General features: G+C 39.0%; 1 protein-coding gene across 1 annotated transcript in view; it reads right to left on the bottom strand.

The window, feature by feature from the left end:
* The window catches only part of sbf2 (SET binding factor 2), a 95,634-nt gene extending 79,565 nt beyond the window's left edge, over positions 1-16,069 (bottom strand). The window contains exons 1-2 of the mRNA XM_056372391.1: positions 15,923-16,069; positions 3,500-3,585 (exon numbers count right to left, since the gene is read on the bottom strand). Coding sequence (XP_056228366.1) covers positions 3,500-3,585; positions 15,923-15,977 — 141 coding nt within the window. The 5' untranslated portion in view covers positions 15,978-16,069. The remainder of the gene's footprint in view (positions 1-3,499; positions 3,586-15,922) is intronic.
* Between the last annotated feature and the right edge of the window lie 799 nt (positions 16,070-16,868).

Below are 16,868 nucleotides of genomic sequence, written 5' to 3'. Positions count from 1 at the left end.
CATCACTTGCCTGCAAAGATGAGAAACACATTTTTCCAAGCACAAGTTTTAATGCTTTTTCTTGGTGCATTCCTCATCTGTGGTTATTTAGTTTGCTGGGGGCCTGTTGCGACCGCAAAATGCTTTTCGTGCACAGCTTCATCCACTGTTTTCTACAGATGTGTTCCTTAGTGTTTGTAAATGAGTCATTTTCTTTTTCACGGAGTAGAGAAAATCTGCAAATAATAATGGTTTACATACCAGTCTAAAACAGGGCCAAAATGCAAATTGCTTAGTGGGTCTGTTAAACACCATGGTGTATCTTCATTTAAGCTTCAAAGTTGGAATTTCAAGCATTTGAATCTTGACCAAAGTTTGTCACACACCACATAGTAGGAAGGCAAATTTCTGGAATAACCCCCTCTTTCCTGTTCTTGCTTACTCCTTTGGGTGTTTTTTCATGTAAAACTCAAAATATCAACATACGAATCTTATTCAGTACGTTATCCAATATACTTGTACGTATAGTTGTATCTCAAAAGAACATAATCTGTCTAAGTTTCAGTAAAAATGTGGGGTACAGGCCAAGAAGCACTTAGAAAAAAAAAAAAGCCCTTGCATTGAATGCATCCTCTTGTTTCAGCCCAGGCTTACTGTCTGTCTTCAATGAGAAACGTCATGCCTTATGCTTTCTTTAGACACTGGGGATTGCAGTATGTCTCAATTTCAGTCAAGGCTGACACATAATGAAGAAGCATTGGAGGGATTCACTTTAGCAAGACGGAATATGAAAAAACACAAACACACCCACAGAGACACACAAAAAAAAAAAAAAATTGGTATGCAGGTCCTCAGTGACATCTGGAAACACTAAGCTAATAGATTTAGCTAAACTTGTGGCAGTGTTTCTATATTTAAACACGACTATGAAACCATGACAGGATGCTTGAGTGATGATGCTGAGAGAACAGAACTATCATGGTTCATCATACAGACTCCCTGAGAGGTTAAATACCGGTGTTAGGGTTTTGGCCTCATATCTAAAAGAAGATCCAAAGATTAAACTTCCAAAATCACTTTGTCCGAATAGGACATACTTTCAATTCTCTACATTTTTCATAGTTTTACCAGTCACAATTATCATTTCTTGGCTTTGAGGAGCATTATGCTTTGCTTTGCCCTGTGACACGCCACTGTTTGTCTCCAAGCAATAACTCTTAGAACACTCTTGATGGCCACCAACAGACTCAGTGAGTTACACAGGAAGACGCTTGCAAGGCATTCAAACCACCCACTTACAATATGTCTATTTGTGCTCTCTTCCCCTCAATTGCCTTATAAATAGCATCGCATTATACAAGAGTCATGTTATAACAGTGTCTCTTTGACGTGTCCACACAGAGCCAAAGATTTCAGCTGCAGCTATAAAAACTGTTGGCCATCACTTATCGATCACTGAAAGGTAGACAACATTTAATTCACTACTGGTCGAAAAAGACTTATTTACAACCCAAGTTTCATGTTAAACCTCTAAATCTGCATATTCTGTACAGAAATGTAGATTATATTTGTCCTTCTACAAAGTGTCCTGTCCTGGTGAAAAAATGACCTCATCTAAACACGAGATGTTGAGGAATGTCTGATGTTTAGATTCACTCTCTCCATTTATCTTGGCTGAGATATCTGATCCATATTATGCAATTTGTTGGCCTCTGCACCTGCTGCTCTGCTCTGTATCACTGTGCTCCTTTTGCGTTGTGATCTCTGACCCCTGTGACCTCCATCAAACACAAAACATACCTTCAACAGTAAAGTAGAAAACATGCAACATTAATTTTGGCACAGCACTTCCGATCAACTACAGCTATGGATCCTTTAAGCATTAACTGTAAAAAAAAAAATTCAACCAAAAGGGGCAAATCTGATCCCTTTGATCATCATTTTGCATCTATATATTTATGGTGGCACAGATAAATGGTTGCTAATTTAAAAAATGACTTCAACTGCAACTGAGTAGTAACAACTAAACCCAGTAAGGCCTGTAGCTGATAAAGCCTAAATTGCAGTTGAGTTTTCAATTGGAAAAAAAAACATTATCCAAAAATCTGTATTTGTAACAGTAATTTATGGTGCCAGAAAAATGTAATGTTACTGAAGTTTGTGCTGGATAGTACTTTCAAAGGATCAAGTACTGTGTTGGGATTTAGAGTCATTTTTCTCTCCTTGTCGACTGCCAAAACCATTCTGCTTAGTCATTAAAACTTTATCTGCAGTAGCCAATATAAATGAACAAAAACAGATATAACACAGGCGTAATGTCCTGTGCAGTATCACACTGTTAACTGCTAATGTTGCCCTAGAGATCGACAGTTTTTCCCAGTTCTGATAAGCAAATATTTGTCCATCCATTGCATTGTCCATATAAGGAAAAAAGACCCCTTGTCACAGACCCCTTAGAGTGGCCCTGCAGAGAGGGAGGAAACAAACTAAGAGAAGCAACTGTTCCCTTAATTTTCCTGAAGAGGACGATGGAGGCGGCCAGATACCAGGGAAGCAGATACTCGGCCAGACAAAGGGATTTTGAGGAAAGACGCTTCCTAATTAGTGAGCGTGGAAAGGGTTTACAAACAAACTTTTGAGTAAACAATCATTATTAATTTATCTGAAGCAGGAAATGCCAACATCTGCTGCACAGCCTCCAAAGGGCAAATATGCTTTTACAACATGAAAGTTCCTTTGGGTGTGATCTGTCATTTTGTGACACAAGAGAATGCTGAAGACAAATATTTTGTGTATTACAGTATTTTACGTACAAGAAAACATCCTTAACAGTCACTTCAGGAAACGGGCAGTGGGTAAGGGGCATAAGAACAAGGACACTCACTAACTAGAAAAACACAGTATAACCTGTGAACGTCACATATCAACTATAAACTCTTCCACAGACGCTGTCTTCTCTCCTGTTATGAATTATGAAACGTCGATACTGGTCTGCAATACAAACAGCAATGTTCTGAATAATAATGCAACCATTCAGACACCAGCCTGTCAATTATACTTGGAGTTTCATAACTGATTCCTACCTTAACCCTTCAAAACCACAAGAGAAGGGAGGTGAAAATTTATGTAGAAGCAAAACAGATAGAAAGGTGATATGTTTTCCAACTTAGTAAAATGCTGTCCAATTACTGGCACATCAACTTTGAACACTATAACATATCCTTGATTGATTAACTTCTTCCCAGTGATTAATCAGTTAGAGATTGATCATATTCAAGAAGTAACAATATTTGTATTTCTCTATTGATAAAAAGCTGCAGTGCAATCAGGTAAAGACAGAGTCTGGTGTTCCCACATTTTCTAACCATATTTTGACTTAAAAAGCATTTTAATGGTAAATGCTAAAGAGAACAACATCTCTGCAGTCATCTTTTTTCTAACCTTAGATAGAGTACTTGAGGTACTCTGGCAATACAGTTGTGTGCAGTTGTGTTGAGTTTGTAGGCGGCTGTTCACTCACCATCTCCACCCCCTGAGGAAAGGCCGTTCCCTCCCAGTCCTTCTTTGGGAATCGCTGAATGATCTTCCCACATCCCTCTCCTGCACCTACGGATCACAGAGGAAGATCAGTCAGTGCAGTGAAAAAACAGATGCATTTCGAGTGATGTATGTTCTTACGTTATCCAATTACTCTACATCATATAGGGATGGGCAACATGGTTGAAATCTTCACAATAACAATATAAATATTTTATAATCAATATATGCCATTGTATGGTGAATGTATGTGAAAGTATGCAGCATGGGCAGAATAATTCATCTGAACACCAGAAATTTAGCAACGATAACAGCAGACTGATCATCACTATATGGTTATACTGAAAATCAAATGATCACTTTTCTATTTATCAATCACCACGAACATCACATTAAATGCATTAAACAAAATTTAGTCTAATAACTATATTTTGGCTGATACAGAAATGCCTCCATTTAGAGAGCCCACTTTATCTACAACCACAAAAAAAATTTAAATAACTAATAAGAATAAAGATCAAATAAAAAAACAGATAAGAATTGCACCAAATTATTGTACTACCCAACTTCCACTGTTCTCACAAAGGTCTGCATCTCATATCCTTCAAATCAAACCTACAGAACAGTACAGGACGTGAGGAAATACAAAGCACGCTATGGTCTCAAAACATTTCCACATTTTCCTGTCACAGTTTCTGTTAATGCCAAGACAAATCTATTTATTAGACTTGACTCATCATGGCTACATTACCCGAATGAATAAATCTTGTTGTGTTTTCCTGCTATGCCAAGACCAAGAGAGAACAAAAGATAGATAAAATGTAAATAGAATATATGAAATTTGCCAGAACTAACTCAATGCAGGTCAAAGGCAGGTCCATAACAACAGTATAACTGTTTCCATTTCCTTTGTATATGGGTTTTCTTTAAACACATAAGTAAGCAGGGTGCATGTAGAAACAGCGTAGGATTTCCCTACAGTTTATAGGTTTCCTAAGTGCTCCCTCCTTGGAAAAAGTCATCCATAGAGTTCTATAATAATAGTGAAGTGATCTGTGAAGCAGATTTTACTTACTCTGAGTGTTCTTCCGAACAAGCTTCTTGGAAGTGAGAAAGTTCTAAAGAAAACGTAATTGGTTGTAAAGAGGAACTGTGAAAAAGTGTAAGCTAAAAAAAAAAGAGAACTAAATTTGCTGACAGAAAAAAAAAAAAAAAATCAAAAATCGAATGTGATACAGACAACTGAAATAAACAGTGACAGAGATGAAAAGAATTAAGCTAAATGCACCAGTTAATTAGATGCAGTTACCGCAAACCAATAAAGGAATTATCAGGTTGAATAAAATCAGCCACTCGCCACTATTGTCTTTGCAATATTTAAAGCAAATCAACCAATCACTGTGGTATTTCTACCAGCTTACAATTTGCAAGTAAAAATGGAACAATGCTTGTCAATTTGTTTAAGGACTTTTACTCCAAAAGTCTTCTCAGGCACTTACTCTCAGACTACATTATTTCACCCAGTTTAACGGCAGTCAAACTTAAACGGAGTTCAGTTAAAACAAGTTAACAAATCACTCAACAGGCAAAGAGCATGTATCTCCTTCCATTAGTATGTTCACACTGAGTTGAGTTAAATTAAACCATATTATTTACGTTTGTCTTTACGTTTGAGGTGAATTACGGTTAGTGAACGCCAGCTGTCTTCTAAAAAAAACCACTGCAAATTCAATTTTGGCCACAATAATCAAAAAAAAATACTGGTGGTAGGTTCCTGGTGGGACTGATTAAATCAAGATGTTTCAGCAGGAATGTGGTCCAAAGTGTGAGATATGGAACTTAGACCACTAACACAAAGCAGATCACAGGAGTGAGAACGCCATTCATTTTTTTTTTTTTTTTTTTTTAGTGATAATGCTCTGACAAGCAAATACTGAGGAGGAGACACAGTCAAACCAAGAGGCACACGGAACAAAAATTTTCATTCTTCACTATTCAATCACAAAACCCAGCTGCGACCTGAACAATACAGTGTGTACAGTATGTAGTGTAATACACCACATCCATGGATACTGATCTATAGCAGGTGTAGTTAACTTCACTTTTAACTACACAGATTTGCAAAGTTGACCATCAAAAGCCTTACCGGTGAAATAACTCTCACAGATTTCCCACAGGACCCCATATGGCAAGATCTTACAAAACACTGAAACCTAAATTGGATGTAATAATTCATGTCGACACAAGTGCAAACACAACACACTATGTATTAAGGAGTTGATATATGACTGCAACATTCTTATTTAGCAATCTGGAAAGCTAATAAATGGAAATTTTATCTAATTAAAGAAAAATTCCCTTCATTTAACATGCCAAAAACAGCATTTTATGGTCTGTTTCACAATATCCACTTTGTCACATTGCGTTGTCTGACCTCATGACTTCATTTCAACGTTATTTTAAACTCTTAGTAACTCTTTGACAGTTAAGACACTTTTTCTTTTTTTCAGCCAAGGGAAAATGGTCTCCTATGAAGAGAGTAGGAGACAGAAATTGAATACATGTGGCCCATTTCTTGGAATTCATTGCACTAATATGCATATATATATATATATATATATATATATAAAAGCAATTTGTAATCAATAAAAGCAAAAATTCCCAATTGAAAGCAATCTGGCTAAATGCTACATTAGTTGATTAGTCACATATGCTGCAGATAGTGTCAGCTTTTTTAGATTCTGGATCATCTGTTTATATCAACAACACATTTTTAAATATTTGGATATTCCATGTATTTTGGCATCTGCAAAAAAGCCAACCGGTTAGTGCAGAGCTCAACAGCACTTGGGATTTACTCTTAATCAAAAAATAACAAGAATAGGTGAAAATCTGGTATTTGGCTGGACCACGTCATAGCATTCTGCCTGGTGACGGCCGGTTTCAGTCCTTTATCTCTTTGTTTTTCTACTACTCTGTGCTCTCATATACAGTATTTTAATGCAGCAGAATTCCCAATAAAGCTGTTCTCATATCCATGTTTTTTTGGTTTCTGCTTTTAGATAACACAACAGGAACAGGAACAGGAACGGGAAGATCCAGTACAGAGTCATACCCCAGCTGTTTATTCTGGGTAAGTTAACGTTATGTTCATCATTATCTGATGAAGTTCTGAGTACAGCACAGTTATCGACAGGCCCATGTCTTATTTTACTGCTACAAAAGAGGAATAACCCTCTCGTTTATGTAAAACACGATCTCCCACCGGCGCTTGTGAAGGCTTGCTAATATTATCAGCTATGTTACCATTTAAGGAGGGCACACATGGTCATTTACAAATCAAATCACTTACCAAAATACTTTGCTAGCGACCCTGACAACTGTCACTATATGCTCAGTGGAAAAAAGGGGTGGTGTTAGATCCGTTTTGCCACTGAGTCCATTTCAGCAGTTCTATCTCAACGGAGGCAAATGCCAGGACTCAGCAAACTACTTAGAAGACTGCTTGTGAAGCCCCCTATGTCACAGTTTGGCCAGAGGTCAGATACCATACACAAGGGAGGCAAATTGCTTCAGCAAACAGGAGAATGAACTGCTACACATCATCGTAATGACATGAGGTCCTCCGTGGCCGGCTGCAGCCCTCCTGCACTGAGTGCCTCAAGCCTGCTGTCAACAACTACATCTCTGTCAAGGAGAGTGACTGATTCATCACGATGAGGCTCTTGAGTGAATGTATGCTATAGTTTAAACAGAAAAGAGAAGGACGCTCCACTTTTGCCTTTGTCCACCTGTGGAGCGTGTCCAGACACTGCATGGAGACTGGTGCTAGCAGAACACCAGTCTGTCTGACCGTTACGTGTCTCCAGGTCTTTACAGCTCCTCTAATTGAAATCACATGCTCTGAGTGCTCCAAGTTCTAATTTTCAGCCACGGAAAAGTCCAAAATCGAATTTATTTATTTATTTTTTGGCAGAAGCTGTTGAAACAACAAGAACAAAACCTGTCCAAAGCCCACGGCACGCGTGTGCATGTTTAAGAGTATGGCTCATTTCCAGCTTAATACAGCACAGACTGTGTGTGGTACAGCAACATGTTTTCCAACTTTCTGATGTATATCTACATATATGATGATTTTTATTTCTGTAATGGCTTTAGTGGCATATTTATTACAACAATAAATATGAACTAACGAGCCATTAATAAGTGGCGTTACAGATTTGCACAGTCCAGTACAAACATTTTGAGCATATAAAAAAAAATCTATTGTGAACTGTTGTGGGATTTATCAATGTTTTCTTATTACCAAAATAAGAAAACAACATTTACGAGTGGTCCCGACCGCGCCATGATAGCCACAAAATCTTATTGAGGTTTGTAGCAGGTTCCAGGCCATAAAGCTGCTCATAAAATACAATTGTTGAGAAATATCAATTGGATGGGGTATTACTAGTATTAGCCAAATATGTTAAAAATATAATGTAAAATAGACATCACACCAAGCCTATTCAGGGCTGTCATGTACACTAGTTCTACCGTCTGTTTCTCGCACTTTTGATGAATTGACTTAAATTTTACATACGCTAGACCTAAGCTTAGACTGTGCTGTCATCTGCAGGCTGCATTGTAGTCAACATCCAATACTTTTGCCATTTGCATGCCCCAGTGCTCTGATAACACAGGTTGCCCCGACAATGACCCATTAAACATTAGGCCAAATATTGGAAGTAAAAAACAATTCTGGACTCATAATATTGTTCTCACTTCTTAAGCTGAAACCAATTGATACCAACACAGTTCTGACTTACCAGTGTATTGTATGTTTATTGATGCCATTTTATAAATTAATACTCAAATTAATCAAAGTTTGATCAAATTGAAAGGTTTTAGAAACATTAGTCAGTCATTGTGTCATTCCTTTCTCTGCAACTTCCTACTGAGACTTCAGCTATTAGGTCAGTATTGACGGCCCCTCATACACACACGTACATGCACGCACACACACATACAGTTGTTTCACCATCCCTGTGGGGTTCCTGTGCATTTCTTAACCTTATCCTACCTTTAACCTAAAACTAACCTTAAAACATGTCTTCACCTTAAAATTTTGTGACTTCCATCATGCAGACTTACTTTTTGTCCTCATAAGAAATACAAGTCCCCATAATGTGAGTTTGCAACTGAAATACCTGGAACACACACACACACACACACACACACACACACACACACACACACACACACACACACACACACACATATCTGATTTGAGCGACTTAGAAAGATTGAATGAACCTAATAATTTATCACTGAGTTGCATGATTTAGCATAGTTTCAATGACAAGTGGAAAACCACAGAGTTAAAGTTGTTAGTCTTTCTTGATTAGAGCAGATGTTTCTCCTCTTGGGAAAAAAAGCTCCATTCATCTCCTTGATTTATCTTACTGCTGTTACTGATGATTGAATCAGCCAAATGCTTATTTTACCATGTATGGAGAGGCCACCAGTGGACTCTGCTGGTTGACGTAACATTCACGTCAGCCTGTAACCTGATTTTGGCACACAGGTGGAGTATCCTGGAACCAGTCCACAGGTATCGCTTCTCTTTCCTCCACACCAATATCAAGATCGGAGTTTAAAGGGAAAATCCATTCCAATACTAATTTACATTTCGCCATTACAGCAATTAAGATATCGAGGATGTCGTCATGTCCATGTCACGTAATCAATGACTGGTTCTGTGTTATCATAGATGTTTTGTTGGACATATTGTATCCAAATGAGTTTGGGTTGAATGTAGAGCTTTCAGCAATGCATCAGAAAATGTGAATACTTCCCAGTAAGATCACCACAGATGCCGTCATATTGCCTTAATCTTTATTCCAGCAGCTCACTTCACTTGAATATTGAGTCCCTCACTCTGCTGTTTAGCTCAAGGACAGACCTATTTTAAATATACTAATTAAAACTGAGCTGCGCAGTTTCACAGAAGCAGACTTGTCCTTTAAGATCATTAGTGAAGTGTTGGAAAATCCAGTCTGAACTCAAGGGTGACCATCATCAGGAAACTAAACTGTTCTGAATGATCTATGTATATGATATGCAAAGGAAAATGCCAAGGTGTTGTTTGCATGGCAAAAGGCTATCAGAGATTAGGAAACTGATGTCCTCATAATGATCTAAATGAGGAAGCTTTCCAGCCTCCACAGACAGCTACAGAGCAGGAAAAATCTGTAAAAAGATAGCGAGTCCTAAATGTCATGCCCAGGTCAAAATGTTGGGAGGAAAGATATATTATCCGGGAGAGGAGTTTCGCAAAATCAAAATACCAGATACAGATGCTGTTTCTCCAGCCTTCCCTTTGCTGATGGCTACAAATACATAAACCTCCGGCCTTATTCTTGTGAACACCAGTCGCAACTGTGCATATGGTGGCTAACAGTTCATCCAAGAAAATTACTTTCCCTTTCCAGCTTTCAGAGACAATAAGATGCAATTCATTTCACGGCCCCTGGTTCCATCTGTGGATATATTAATCCTATCCAGACTAGTCTGAGTTCAGAACCACGTCTGAGTTCAGAAACACGTCTGAGTTCAAGAAATCCACACTGAGTTCATTTTAGTTCAACACTGTATCTGTTTTAAAGATGTAGATATATATTGCAGTCATGAAGTTATTAAATCTCATCAGATTGAAAAAATGGTAAGCCTGGTTCAGAGAGGGGGTGACGTAATGGTTCATAGGATTTTGTTTTTTTTCCAACTGTATTAATATGACTAAGATGTTTCCTGATATGAACTTTAGCATAATTTGCATTCACCGCAGGCGTCGGAAAGCACTGATTGTAAACCTTATCAACAGACTGAGAGTAGTGTAACAGTAGCCAGTGGAGTTTCCCCACATATCAACTTTAAACTTTACAACAGAGAGGAAGGAACTCCTCCATTGTGCTCAGGATGCCTCTCACTACCAAGTCTGAATCCAAATGACACACTGCCAAATGTGGAGTTAAAAAGTAAACAATCAATGAAGGCAGAAAATCCAAGATGTCAAATAGAAGTAAATCAATTCCACATCTGCCATCATACCCGGAGTAACAACATTGATGTGACACCTGTGTTTACCACAAGCAACTTCTCGGTGCTGAAATAATACTGACATTTGCCACTGGTGGCTGTCTGAAGAATGTATGATAGCCTTATTTTTCTGACAAAATCCCTAGTCCCCAAAGGACAGATGGGAAAAAGTGAAAGTCAAAACGAAAGTGAATGTTTTTCAACAGAAAGAACTTAAAGATCATATGAAGTTGTTATTACGGCTGTTATTGTGTGATAATCAGCCTATAACAGTGTTGGCAACACTTATTCATTAGCATTAGCATAGCATTTGTAATCACCCAACTAACACCAAGTAAACCAATTACTCATTTCTTAAGTACATGCTAAAATGGTAGATATTATAGGTGTGCTTTCCTGAGGTAATTTCTGCATCTTAAGCTCATCTCATAAATTATCAATTGGCAGCAACTTTGCACTGAAATCTAAAACTTTTTACAATTATCACTATGTGTAAGCAATTAAATACAAGATTATATACAGGATAGATAATAAAGATATATACATTGTTTTCAGAATGTAGATTGACAGTACAGTTATTAATATTCCACTATCCATAATATCCAACAACCAATCTTGTAACAGACAGCAGTATATGTCCATTTCATATGTCACCGGTGCAGTTTTTAATAACAGATCCATGATGCACCTATGCCAACATTAATTTTGAGATATAAGGGGTGATATCACCAAAATACAATAAATATGGAGAAACCCATTGCAAACTGCTCATTTGACATAAATTATCCTTAAGTCACAACAATCTACTCAAATAAACACGGAGCAGAACACCATTTCAACATATGTTTATGTAGCTGCTGATAAAAGAGGAGACAACTTTAGTTGAATAACTAATGATTTAGAAAGCCAACCACAACACATGGCAGCACTTCAAGATCCGACATCTTCAACATGGAATCAACATCTCCAGCTGTTGGAGGAGACGGTCTCTAAAGTCAGTGTATCCAAACAATGTTTACTTTTTGGCATTACTTGGCCAAATGTTGTACTCACTAAGTTAACATATGACTCTTAGCCATCACCACAGCATAAATAAACGCCTGTCAAATATAATCTTGGCCTGATTATCCGGAGTTAATGCTTTGTTGAGTTTTGTTCATGCAACATATTCTTAGACAAAGGCTCAGAGAGTTTATAAATATAAAAATGCAGCCTCTTGATACGGGCTCCAGGCAACTTACTACACAACATTCTGACCGAGTGCAAAATTATAGGAGTTTAAGTTACGAGAAATGTGTCATTTTATTCAAACTGAACAAATTAAAAAGCATACACTTATATCATATTCTGAAATAGGAGAGTTAAGATCTCCAGATTCAGATTTTCATTTCACGTTCCAATCAGCAAAAGCTGCAAGAAAAAGTACAACGTTTAATGCCATCAGTAACATGCAGCTAAACTGCGCGGGCGTTTTCTGAGATGAGTAGACCATCGTTATTTTCGGGAGCCAGCCCAAAGCCAACAGACGCGTGAGCATGAGTCAAACAGTACTTGAAGCTAATCAAAAAGAAAGTGACACTATGAACCCCAACCGATTCAGACCAACACAAACTTGAAAACCACTTCAGAGCCTAGAGTGAAAGTCAAGAAATTTTCTAATAACAGAGTTAAGTTTATAGGTTCAGAGAAAAAAAACCATCAAGACAACCCGCAGACAAACCAGCATATGCCATGTACTAAGTAAAGTAAGCAAGTAAGCAAAAATAGTGGACAAAAACTTTTTTTCTTTCACCAAACCACTTTCCTTGTGAGTGTGCCAAGAGAGCCGGCACAAAAAAACAAACACTCTTTAAGAAGTTGTAACAGAAAGTAAATTCATGAAAGTTTTGGAGGATAAAACCTAGCATGGACTCATTCTTAGGACATTATTAAAATGATGCTTTAAAAGGCATTAATGAATTTGAGTCATGCAACATTACAGTGCAGGCTGATAAAGAAACTACTCCACATCTGAAGCTTGCACGCTTGCATCTCTACAGATACACATCTTATAATCTCTGCAGATGAACATCTTATGACACAAGGCGATATCACGCAGTCAAAAAAATATCAGCAGATGGAAGTATTTTGCTTTTGATCATTTGGAAGTATTTTTTTGTTATTTTGCAGGACTGTGCGATGTTACGTAAGCCATTCCCCAAATCCAGACCAGAAAATCCAGACCGTAAAGTCACACAGAAAAGAGATTGGGCACAGTGTCTGTGAAACACATTCCAAAGGCAGTTTGATTCAATACAGAGTGATAATATCCATCCAATAAACTGTTTGACAAAAGCAGCTGGGCAAATTCCTCTTTTTCACTTGGCAAATTACAATTTATGGTTAACAGCACGCCAAGCCGTACATGTCCCCTTTCCAGTGAAGAGAAACGGGTGTTCTACAGCAAAAGTAAAATACATAATACAGAGCAGCTTCAATACAGACTGCATCCATCTAAACCAGTGTTTTCACATTCCAACATTATTCATGAAAATATTTCCAAGCTCTGTGGCTCATGACATTGGCCCCCAGGGAAGCAGACGCTGGTCAGATTTCTGATGAAAGAACCAAGTTCCCTTTAATCATGCTCACCATTGCATATTATTTTTCACATATCTGAAGCACTAAAATGACAACAGTGTACCTGCTATAGGCTGACAAAAAACTATAGTATTAGAAGTTTCCCCACTTCCATTTTGTTTTTTGTTTTAAATCACTTCAGTCTGCTGCACCAATGATTTGACCATTAGTTATGTGACTTTCAATAAATTTTTCTAAATAGGTCACCTGTCTCACAATTAAATTATCACAAAGTTCTTGCCGGAGACATATACCCTGGATTTATATTCATTCCCAAAGGGCAAAGAAAAGTAAGAAAAAAACAATAAAGGCAAGTTAGTAAAACTGGGTCATGCAAGTGCAAAGTAACAATCTGAAAAGAATTTGGGATCTTTACTACATAGCACACACCTCTGAGTGACTGTCTCTACTATTCCGCATGGAAACTTCACTGCACTGTCTCTGCCTGTATTTCCCACTCCACAGCATCCCGCATCACCCAGAGAGAAGCTTCATCACCACTGATACTGTTACTTCTGCCTGTAGCTAAACATCAGGCTTCTCCTACTTTAAAAGCAAAGTTTTCTGTTTATTACAGAGGTTTTTAAATTTACATTAACAATACTACTCCTATTCAATTCACCAATTCTAACAATGAAAACTGGCATTTTTTTAAAAAGGTATAGATTCAGTCAAGTCACTGAGGCTGATGTAGTTTTGACAGTGCAATTCTATCCCACTACAAACTGGAACTGAGCCTATTCCTCAACAGATTGCATGCTTAGTGTTATTTCCAACTGATCCATCAGTAGTAATCTAACAATGAGAATTGGGTCAGGCCAGCGGAGCAAAAGCCAGAGCGGCGCAGGAGGATTGGTGATGACCCACGTAGGGATCCCTGGTTTGAATTAACGAGCAAGGTGGACGGGAAAAAATCTGTTGTCTAGACAACGTATTGCACATTACTGTGACCAGACTGGCTCCTATAAGCCAACTTCACCGGGAAAAGGCATGTCTGTGAATAGTTAGAAACAGTCATCATTTTATTTTCCTCTGTATTTCAAATGTATAACGCCTTTTTTAATTCTCTAGTTCTGAGAAAATCACTCCCACTTACAAAGAAGGGCATCTCAGCGTAGCTCCCAGCCCAAACCAACATATGATATGCTTCGTTACACTCAGCAAAACATAACAACAGCAGACAAATACAATTCAATAAGGAGAGGGGGATCATTTTTGTCCTCCAGAGAGGCTTACATGTGGATAGGACATAAGCCTGTTACAGTGTCCTAATCAACCACATTTTGAGATGGGAGACTTTTATTGCTTGCTCTCTCCACAGACGACTTCATCATCATCAGTAGCCAGTGGAGAAAAAAATAAACTCGTGGTCCCCGTGTCTTCTTGTGGCGAGACGGTCTGAATGTGAATCCATTCAGACTCTTCTGGTGACGCCAGGAACATTTTGTCCCTGGAGCACAAAAAATTCATTTGTCAGTTGGCGCTGGGATGCACAGAGCTGATGAAAGACACTGTTTACCTATTGTCCATAGCAAGCCGTGGCGACTAAGAGGATTCAGCTGCTCTGGCCCCCTCTTTGACACACATGGTGCTGGATGGATGCCACTGAAAGAGGCTAAGAACTTCAATTTGTTCCCTTATGGCAGATTAGCTGAATATCTTTACTTTCTCCAGGTTGCCCACGGAGCAACAGCTCTTATTGGATCCTAACAACAAGAACAGTGGCAAAAAATTGTGCAGGTGTGAGCTACTTACAAATATCATTTATCATTTGGGGAAATTAGAAATGTGAGGACTCAACGTCTGTGCAATGCCAAAAGGTTTTCATCAATTCGTGTATAAATGTTTGGAAATGCGTGCAAAGCAGTTCCCTGTTTTGGATGAAAAGAATGTGAGGCTGGACCTGAGGCACAACATTTAAGTGGAAGCATGGGGAGCTTCCTGTCCCACTACACAACAGTGGAGAGGGAGAAGAGTGCAGAGGATTTGGCTGAGCGCAAGGACTGCCTTTCCTCGCAGCTGTGTAACGTTACGCCCATCATGAAAAAGTTGAGCAGTCTTCCGGCAAAAACAAATCAAACACAACAAATCATTGACAAGTGCGGCTGCAGCGGGTAAAAATAGACCCAAAACAGACCGTGCAGGGCAGGCAAAGTGCACGACCACCGCTACCAACATTGCGCAACAAAAAATACAAAACATGGATGCAAACGCTGGCTCCCGTTACCAATACTGACCTCGATTGTGTCAGCAAAAACAAATATGACCAAGGGGCAGCCAAATTTGATATGGTCTTTTGTTAGCGTTACTCATCAAGTGGTTCCATTAGCTGACAGGGAAACCAGCCTCCGGACCTGACAGGAGCACGATCAACAGGGACAGGATGTGACTGATTTTGAATCCATGAAAACTTTCGACTGATCCAAGTCAAATACCGCAGCGAGTCGCGTGTAAAGATCCAATGGCGACTTGCCATCAGGCGTGTGCTTGATCTGGAAATACATGCCCGCCGGACCATTTTCAGCATCTGGCCGGTGAATGAGAGAAAAAAAAAGAAAGTGTTTCCAGTCTCGGCTGGTAGCTGTGTGGCTAGCGTTAAGCTAAGCGCAAAGCTATCTAGCATCAATATCAACCACACACTGACTGACGGCCTGGACACAAACCTCAGCTTCACAGTTCAATCTGCGAGCCGCCTCGCCGCCAAACTTACCAGCTTTTTCCTGATCGTATCCCACGACAATAAAATAGTCAGCCAATCTAGCCATGTCTGCTGCTTTTCCCGAAATATACCAACACAATTCAGCATTTTTCCTTCTTCCAAAGCACAGCCATGTTTGACAGAAGGAGTGTCACTGCGCTTGCGTGCAGGAGCGGGAGCAATCCATGGGCGTGGGCCCTTGAGTTTACAAATGCAGCACTGTGTCCCAACAGAGCCTCTTTTTGGCCCTAAAAGCATAGGGACCCCTCCTTTTTTTGCAACAAAGACAGCCAAACAGACAGCCACCACACCAGAAATATACTGTGTTTTATTGTAACTGCGGGAAAAATATTGATAACAATGGCACAGTGGCAAACCTGTTATCATAAAAGTGGTTACTACCTGGTTACTGCAGTAGATGAGAAAAGCTGTTCCCAAAGACTGTTATGGATTGCTGACAAATATTCACTGAAATGATTGATATGGTTAATAAATAAATGTTTTATACCACATCCCAAAGATTTTCTTTTGGATTCAGATCTGGTGACTGGGGAGGCAACTTATCGTCAGGTTCATGAAAACAGTTTGAGACAACTTTTGCTTGATGACATGGTGAATTATCATGTTGGAAGAAGGAAAATTGTGGCCATAAAGGGAAGCACATGGTAAGCAACAAAATCCAGACATGCTGTGGTATTCTAACAATGATTGAGTGTTATTAAAGTCTAAAGTGTGCCAAGAAAACATTCCCCACACCACTACACCACCACCACCAGCCTGGACTGTTGACACAAGCAGGTTGGGTCCATGGATTCTCGCTGTTGATGCCAAATTCTGACTCTACCATCTGCTGCCTCAGCAGAAATCCAGATTCATCAGACCAGGTGAGCCTGTGTCCACTGCGGCCTCAGATTTCTGTTCTTGGCTGACAGGACTGGAACCCTCCGTGGTCTTCTGC

Source organism: Seriola aureovittata, chromosome 1, assembly GCF_021018895.1.
Source record: "Seriola aureovittata isolate HTS-2021-v1 ecotype China chromosome 1, ASM2101889v1, whole genome shotgun sequence".
NCBI classification, from domain to species: domain Eukaryota; kingdom Metazoa; phylum Chordata; class Actinopteri; order Carangiformes; family Carangidae; genus Seriola; species Seriola aureovittata.
The sequence above is the reverse complement of the archived record's forward strand: the minus strand, read 5'-3'. Positions and strand labels throughout refer to the sequence as shown.